This window comes from Octopus bimaculoides, chromosome 1 (assembly GCF_001194135.2).
Source record: "Octopus bimaculoides isolate UCB-OBI-ISO-001 chromosome 1, ASM119413v2, whole genome shotgun sequence".
NCBI lineage: Eukaryota > Metazoa > Mollusca > Cephalopoda > Octopoda > Octopodidae > Octopus > Octopus bimaculoides.
The window spans coordinates 114098441-114107480 of record NC_068981.1 but is presented as its reverse complement, the minus strand read 5'-3'; the positions used below and the strand labels follow the sequence as shown (position 1 = coordinate 114107480).

The 9040-nt window shown below is 37.6% G+C and overlaps 2 protein-coding genes across 5 annotated transcripts in view; one reads left to right on the top strand and one right to left on the bottom strand.

Moving 5' to 3' along the window:
- Positions 1–9040, bottom strand: part of LOC128248351 (chloride channel protein D-like) — a 69534-nt gene that overhangs the window by 53050 nt on the left and 7444 nt on the right. The window contains exons 1-2 of one of the 4 annotated variants that reach the window (XM_052969429.1): positions 8971–9040; positions 5605–5822 (exon numbers count right to left, since the gene is read on the bottom strand). In XM_052969429.1, coding sequence (XP_052825389.1) covers positions 5605–5766 — 162 coding nt within the window. In that variant the 5' untranslated portion in view covers positions 5767–5822; positions 8971–9040. Of the gene's footprint in view, positions 1–5604; positions 5823–6347; positions 6971–8227; positions 8545–8970 lie in introns of those variants that run through there. The other 3 variants (XM_052969427.1, XM_052969420.1, XM_052969423.1) reach the window with 3 other exon arrangements.
- LOC106867650 (uncharacterized) lies at positions 7309–8658 on the top strand. Its single transcript, XM_014912577.1, has one exon. It carries the CDS (start codon positions 7309–7311, stop codon positions 8656–8658), a length of 1350 nt encoding a protein of 449 aa, XP_014768063.1.

Here is a 9040-nt window from a genome sequence, read left to right as displayed (position 1 = left end):
TATATATATATATATATATGGATGGATGGATGGATGGATGGATGGATGGATAGATGGATAGATAGATAGATGGATGGATGGAAGGATGGATAGATAGATAGATAGATAGATAGATAGATAGATAGATAGATAGATAGATAGATAGATGGATGGACGGATGGATGGATGGATGGATGGATAGATAGATAGGTTAAATTTCAATTTGGTACGCCTATTCTTACATAATATTTTGATCAAATATGAATCTTGTTCATTTAATTTTTCAAAACGAAAAGATGTTGCCCGAAAATTTTCGTAACGACTTAATAAAAATTGATGTATAACATTGACAAAAGGTTTCAAAAACATAGTCAGTTTTCCCGACTCCAGTATTCTGAGTGTAATTTACTCAATTGAACTTGGAAAGATGACAGTTAATGTCGACTGGGGCAAGATTTGCGATCTATATAAATAAATAGATAAATGCTTGAGGTATTTTTAATACTATTAAATATTAACAATATTTTGGTATCCCATATAATTTCACACTAATATCCACCATTATCACTGGCACAGTGATACATTTTTAGTTTAACAAGCATTTCGTTCTTCTGTTAATTTACATGTGTAACCATGAAAACATTTTCATAAATATATTTTCGCATGATGTTATTTTCTTCTTCTCAATGTAAATCCTTTTCTACTCTTTACTGGGCCATGACTCTTCACAGGGTCATGACACTTACATGTATCCTCAAAACAAACACACAACCCGAATCCTTGCAACATAGTGCTCTCTTTTAAAGGCTCATAAGCTGCAGGATGATGTTAGATCGGGTGATGAATAAACGGAATTTGTAAAGAAGCCTGTTGTACACCAAGCGCGCGCGCACGCACGCACGCACACACACACACACACACACACATCTTTTATCTTTTATTTGTTTCAGTTAGAGTGCAGTCATACAAGGGCACCACCGTGAATTATGTTTCGGTCGAATGACTCGAGCCCAGTACTTATTTTTTTAAACCTAGCACTTATTTTATCGTTTTTTTTTGCAGGAACGCTAAGTCACGGTGACGTAAACACACCAAAACCGGTTGTCAAGCGGTGATGAGGGAATAAACACAGGCACAAACACATACACACACGCACGACGGATTTCTTTCACTTTCCGTCTACCATATCCACTCACAAGGCTTTGATGGGCTCGAGGCAATAAAGGAAGGCACTTACCCAAGGTGTTACGCAGTGTAGCCGAACCCGGAACCACGTGGTTGGGAAGGAAGCTTCTAACCACACAGCCACGCTTGTGTCTAAATATCAATTACTTTTATCAAAATTCTTAATAGCGAACGGCGGACAGTACCGATATGAGATATACATTTCCAATAGGCTAATGACTGACTTATTGAATTTCTGATGGCATGAATGACTAATGGAGATGTTTGTTCTGTTGCGTAATCCCGTGACTTTCTCACTGTCAGAGGTGCAGTGAATCAGCGATTAATCCATGGGAAAATCTGTGTTCAACGACAATATTGTTCACCATTTAAGATAAATATTTATAATCTAGTTTTATGTGTCACTAGCTTTCTTACAAAACGTATGGACAATACATAATACAGCTTACCTTTCCCACCAGATGTTATTTTTAAAGAAATATTTCATAGTTCCTTGGGCGAGGTGTTAGCTCTTAACTCTGTCACGCCGTGTTGCCTGTTATGCAGGAATAGCCAAAATGTCATCTCTATCCAATTCGCGTTGAAACAGTAATAAGCAACACACGCAGAAAAAAAAAAGATAAAATTATAAAAAGAGACAACCGATCACTTTGCAGTTATTGATAGTGAAGCCCCACCTCCCCAGAGCTGTTCTTTTTTTTTAATCGGAAAAGGAAACGGATGTTTTGCAACGAAACGAGCGCGTTACGAACCCAGAACTTGGTACAGTTGAGGAAATTATTGATTATATTTACTCTTCGGACGAAGAGTTTATCCTTACATAGACAATGAGAGTGATGCGGACAATCAAACTGGTGAAAGAGATGGATGAAGAAAGAAGCAATTCGTATGTACAAATACGGTAGTTGAGAGATAGGCCTCTTGTTACTCTCCTGAATATTTTGTGATTCTGTCCATTAGTTCGCCTACAGTCGTTATACTTGACATGCGTATGCAAATTTCTTTTTTTTTTCATGTTTTTTTTTTTTTTTTTTTTTTTTTTTTGCTCGGGAATCCAGGTGAAGGGCAATGTTAAACACAGGGGCCCATTAAAAATTGTCGTTCACTTCTATCCCCAGTATTTAATTTTCGACTACTTATGTCAGCAAATATTTGTTGAAACTTAGGGAAGTTTGAGTACTGATACTTATACATTAAAACCGAAAATAGTAACTAAGTTTCATATCCAGAGTTAGCCGCAGGAAGAAATAATTGAGGGTCTCCAATCTAGCTTTGGGTATAATTCCTTCCGACAAAAACAATTAGAGTATTGAGATTGTTAAAATGCATTTTTTATGTTTATTTACTTTGTATCATATTTTGTGAATGTTACCGGTGCTGGATAAGGATTTGCTATAAAGTAATGACTACTTTCTTGCATCGCAATAGTGGCCAAAGATTGTCGGTAGAAAGATCACAAAGGACTTATATTTGAATGCATTGATGTTTATGAGTTTTTGCCTATAAACATCGCTGAAGCATATGCTCATAGTCTCAAGCATATATTCTCAAACACACATACGCACACACACACACCTTTAGTGGTGACTGTCGGTAGAAAGATTACTCAATACTATTGTAAAGATAAAAAACAATTTCACTTTGATCAAATTAGTCTGTTACTGCTCTAGAAAAGTATACTCTGATACCGTGGAGATTCACCTGTGTGTTTACAAAGCCGTATGTGTGTGTGTGTGTGTATGTGTGTGTGTGTGTGTGTGTGTGCGCGCGCGCACGTACGTGCAGGGATACCTGAATGTGTAAGCGGGATTCTTGAGAGATTCTGTCTCCCAAATTGCATTCACAATGTTTCGACAATAACAAAGCTATGACAGAAAAGTCAACTTGATCGTAATCTAAACTCCTGGGATGTGAAGCGCACATCTCAATCATCCAACTACACTTGCGTCCAGTCCGCGCAACTGTTATTGCTTTATAAAATTAATATGGGCTGCAGCATAGTTTTAACGTGTTGATTATATCAGAGATTTATGCAGCCAAGTTGGCAGAATCTCTAGTTAGGTAACATTTTATTTAGCTGTTTTACTGTTACCTATTAAGAGTTGTATTAAACGTAAAATATTTTATGTAATTCTATGAAATTTTCTTGTGAGCTTAAAGGTTACTGGTGATAGCAGAGACAGTTCTCATACCTAAAGCTAGTCGTTGGTGTCAATAACTATTATTACTATATACGATCGGAATATAACAATCAGCTGCATATACTCCTTGGAGTTATTCGGTATCCTATTCTTTAGATTACGAAGCCTAATCAGAAAATGCAAGCTCACCTTACAACTGTGCTATTGAATGTTTTTAAATGTTGAATAAATATTAAATAAGCGTCCTTTTTTATGCATAATACATGTATATACCCATATATAAGGTGTGTGGTATACATCTTCCAAAATAAAATCGTTAGCCATATAAAGTAAATATATTAATTAATGCAATATACTAGATAAGTTGTGCGAAAATGAATAAACTGATAGTTATCTTTCTTTTCATATGTTGTATGATATTTAAGAGTGTGTTACATGTGCATTTGATGTTGGGCAATACGTTTCCGTTTTTTGAGAAACTGACCAGTTTAATATGCTGCCTGATAAACATTTTATGGATTACAATACGTAATTATGCATAAAACCAAAACCTACAGAAGACCTGGTTTCCTATGTCCACCAGTAGTTGCTTGCCCATGAGAAATTTAGAAAAAAATCCAACGTTGTGGTACTCGACAACTGACTCTCTGACTTTTCTACTGTAACTAAAAACTGTCTATACTCCTCGGAGTTGCTTAGTACCCTGCAACCTCCAATCGGATCTTCACGGCTCATCTCAGTTACAATTTTTACCTGTATTGTGTTTACATACTAGGTATTCTACTAATTAGTTCTCCAATCCTATCTTTCTTGGGCGCCAGCCAACTGAAATTTGCCCCTGCCAACTATTTCTTTGCATTGGTCAACTGGCAGTTGTTCAAGAAAGATATCAACATCATCGGTTTTATCAATCATGAAAGGCCTGTAAAGGCCTTAGGAAGAATCCACTTCTACTAAGCCAAAATAGAAACATAAAGTAGTATTATTCTAAGAACTGCAATCGAATGAATCAAGCAGTTAGTATACATGTCACATGCAAATAACCTTCATACAACTAGAGTCTTAATGAAAACAGATGTAAACAACGATAACATTTTCTTAAGCATATAACAATTGATAATTACAAAAAAATCTGTTAAAGGATACTTCAGTACATACCATTAGTTCATGAATAGTTCCAAACACTTGGAATGTGTTACAAAGTTACAAATTTCAGAAACGTTTGGTAAAAAATACGAATAATATGTTTAGCTGAGCTGATATTACTGCATAAAATGAAGTGTCAAGCGTTTCGACAATGAACGCCGAACGAAACTTTAAATCTTTTTTTTCTCTATTTTCTGTCGACGCAGACCTACAGTATTCGCATAGAACTCTCAGTATTAAACTATAATTTATTTACCATGCCATAAAGAAATAAAACTATGCTGAGTATATAGCAAAAGGCTGATTATACGTCGTTTTTCATGCTGTGAATGTATGTAGAAAAGTTGAAACATAAATTTAAGGCGATACAGTAAATATTCTAATGAATATGTGTGTTTTGTTCTACACAGGAATTTCCTTTAAAAAAATTGGATACAGGATGGAAACGGCGCAATATTATTACCACTAAAAATTTTGAAACGACTCCTCGATTTATGAAGTAATACATCTGGTACGAGATAGGTGTACATGAATCTATGCTTTAACCAGCTGCAAAGCTATTTCATATTGGTAAAGTTCACTGAAATGTTAGGAATAGAAACCGGAGTAACTAGGAATATCACTTCCCTTAATCCAGAAGTTAAGTGTGAATAAAATCAATTTAATTCTGATGTTCAAATTGTATAATTCATATATTGCATGCTTTGTAAGAATGCACAGCATGCGTGCTGAACGGTATAAGATATTGATCGTTAACATGAAGCTAAACGAGGTACTGTATGCAATAAAACTTTCTTAGGCCTTTTGTTAAATCAATACTTTCCAATAAGCTCTACCAACTAAGACCACCTTTCCTTTTTCTATATTGTTCATCTACTCTACAACTTTTTGTGTAGTCAGGAAGAGAGCCTCCATGTGGTTGTTTGACCTGCTATAGATTATAGCTAAGGGTCGCATCCTACAATCTTAAAACTAGAACATATTGGATAATGTAGTTATAGATGTAATATGCCGTAAAAGAGGTGGAATTGTTCACGGCAGAAACGGAAAATATTAGATATAATAAAAAAATACAAGGTATATAACAAAAAAACAAGCAAACAGAAGAGAACAAATATTAAAATGAAATGAAACAAAACGTTAATAAGCTTACCATTGTCAGAAATCCATACTTGTCATCACTTACATGTGATGGTGACTCAATATTTATGTTGTTTTTCTTATTCCGACGAAATATAGGACGTGGATATTCAGAAGATTCTTCATTTTTTAATGACTTTTTAGGTTTTGTTGTTGCATCAATTACATTTGCCATATTGTCACCTACTCCGTACCAGATAAAGAGTGATTTACATTCGATATTTCTGCAATCTGTAAAAATATCATTATTGATTGTTAGTAAATGAATTATATTTTATTCTGAGTGTAGCTTGCTTGGATAGTATATGCACTTTTTAATAGATGAAGTAATTTTGCTATAAATATGGAATAATGAAGTTTGGTATATTACGATTCATGCTACTTGTTGACTACAATGCATAATTCCACTCTAAAATTATACAGAAATGTCGATTATTGAACTGCACTAACAACTACGATGCGGCTATATCAGAAGACACTTGTCAAAGGGGCCATGCAGTGGGACTGTGGGTGGAACCATATGGTTGGGGAGCAAGCTTCTTACCAAGACAGAGATTTATACGTGGACATAGACATAGATACGTGTATATAGGTACTTATATATGTATGTGTATATCTGTATGCGCATGTATATCTATACCAGCTCGACATCTTGATGCGGGAATCAATACTGATTTCAAAGTTTCGCACAAGACCAGCAATTTCGGGAGAGTGGTACGTCGATTACAACAACCCCAGTTGAAGACTGGTACTTACACTTGCAAATGACAGGTAGTTTACGATAAATGCTACAGCAAAGACCTCTTCCCGTCAGGAAACTGTAAGTCATGAGTCTGGTGCATCAGATAGTACTCGGAGGAGACCGAGGATTTTGTGGCCTGCTGCTAATGAGAAAGAGAAATATAAAGAGTTTGAAAACAAAGTGTGTCGAGCTCTTTATAAAATGACAGGCTCTACAGTGGAGAAACTGGGGAAATTAACATGCTCAATTTACGATACAGGGAAGGAATTGTTTGGAGTGAAAGAGAATATCCGATTAGAGAAAGGAAAGTGTAGACCAAACAGGAGGATCAGGAAAATGAAACAGTTGAGGAAGGAAAAGACCAGCCTAAGAAAGCGGTGAAAATGTGCTGCAGAAGAGGACAAACCTGGCCTCGCGCTGCTGTATGATGATTTGAAAAGGAAATGTCGTTATGTGCAACGACATATCCGCCGATATGAGCGTCGAAAGGAGAGTAAAAGGACTCGGGGACAGTTTTTGAAGGACCCGTACGGGTTTACTAAGAAGCTGTTCACTGAACCGAAGAGCGGTTCTTTATCGTGCACGAAAGAACAACTGGACGCTCATGTCAAAGAAACCTACAGCGATCCGCACCGTAACCAGCCACTGCCACCTTTACATGGGCTAAATCATCTCTCAGAACCTGGTATCGAATTCCAAATTGGGGACATCACGGAGAGAGAGGTGAATGATTTCGTAAGAAAAGCGAGAGCAAAGAGTGTCCCAGGAAGTGATGGCGTCTCATATAAAGTCTATAAATATTGCAATCGTCTGCGAAAGAAGCTCTTTGTCCTACTCCGACAACTGTAGCGCGAAGAGACTCTAGTAGAAGACTGGTGTAAGGCAGAAGGTATATACCTGCCGAAAGAGGTCAATGCAAAGACTTTAAAACAGTTTAGGCCGATACCCTTATTGAATGTGGAAGGCAAGATCTTTATGGGAATTCTTTCCAGGAGAACAGTGACATATTTACAAAATAACGGGTTTGTTGATGAGTCTGTTCAAAAGGCTGGAATCCCCGGGATCCCTGGATGCGTTGAACATTGTTTTTCGATTTGGAAAGCGATCCAGGATGCAAAGCAGAAAAAGAGAAGTTTGAACGTGGTGTGGCTTGACCTAGCTAATGCATATGGCTCAGTGCCACACGAGTTACTGATAAGAGCCATGGACCACTTCCACATTCCAGACAAAGTGATCAAAGTAATGAGGATGTACTATGACAGTTTCGAAATGAGGTTTACAGCAGGAAATTTTACAACAGATTGGCACCGATTGGAGATTGGCGTTGCTGCTGGCTGTACAATATCTGTCACGTGGTTTATCTTAGTCATGGAGTTGATCTTGAAAGCGGTGGATTTTTCGGTACAAATCACCCATGTACAATCGCCTAAGAAAGCCTTCATGGATGACGTGACACTTTTAGCTACAGATAAACAAGTCATGCAGAATGCCCTCTTGAGACTAGACGAACTTGTGAGGGGGTCTAGGATGCGGTTTAGAGCAAAAAAGTCGCGTATTCTGACATTTGTTAAGGGAGTGCAGAAAGAATTCAAGTTTCGAATAGCTGAAGAAAGCATTCCAACAGTCAAAGAAGAACCCGTCAAGAGCTTGGGGCGTGTATACGCTGGAACATTGTCAGATAAAAGTCGCGGAATGGAAATCAAGAAACAAGCCGAGGCAGGATTATCAGCGATTGATAACTCGAAGTTACCAGGTAACTATAAAATTTGGTGCTTGCAGTTCGGTTTGTTCCCGCGACTTTCGTGGCTACTCTTAATATACGAGGTAGCCTTGTCACGAGTTCAAATCATTGAACAAAAATGTAATGTGTTCATTAGAAAGTGGTTAGGCCTACCTCGAATGTTGAACAGTTCAGCGCTTTATCGTAAAAGAGGTTCGTTGCAGTTACCACTAGCATCAATAGTCGAAATATACAAACTGGGGAAGATACGGACGGTGATGATGCTGAGAGAATGGAAGGATACGGAAATCAGGCAGAACCCACCAGAGGTGCAAACAGCCAGGAAGTGGAAAGCAGAAGCAGAGACTGATGACAGCTTGTCTTCTCTTATACACAGAGATATGGTGGGTGCAACACGGAACCATCGGAGAGGACTTGGTTTTGGCGCAAATCAGTTCAGACCGTTTGCAGATATGACGCGGAGCGAACGCAGATCTGTTGTTAGCAGCAGCGTCAAAACAAGAGAAGCAGAGAGAAGAGAGCTTCATTTGATCCGATGTAGTCAACAAGGACAGATAAAGAGATGGGAAGAAACACGTTGTTGAGAGGAAAATACGTTAGGATGAAATATGGAAGTGGACGACATCTCGGCTAAGTTTTCTTATTCGTTCATCCTATGATGTTTTGCCGTCACCTAGGAATCTCGTAAGATGGAATGTCTCAGAGAATGACATATGCAAATGCGGAAAGGTCGGAACACTGAAACATATTCTTTCCAACTGTTCCTTAGCATTGAATAGATATACATGGAGACACAACTTGGTCCTGAAGGTTATCTTCAATGCTATGAAGAACCAAATTCATCTCAACAACACTGAGAAAAAACTGTTGAAAGAACCATCTAAAGATTTTATTACCTTCGTGCGCTCAGGTCAGCGGATCCGTTTCAAGAAAAAGAACAAGAAACTTCCTGTGAGAAATGAAAAG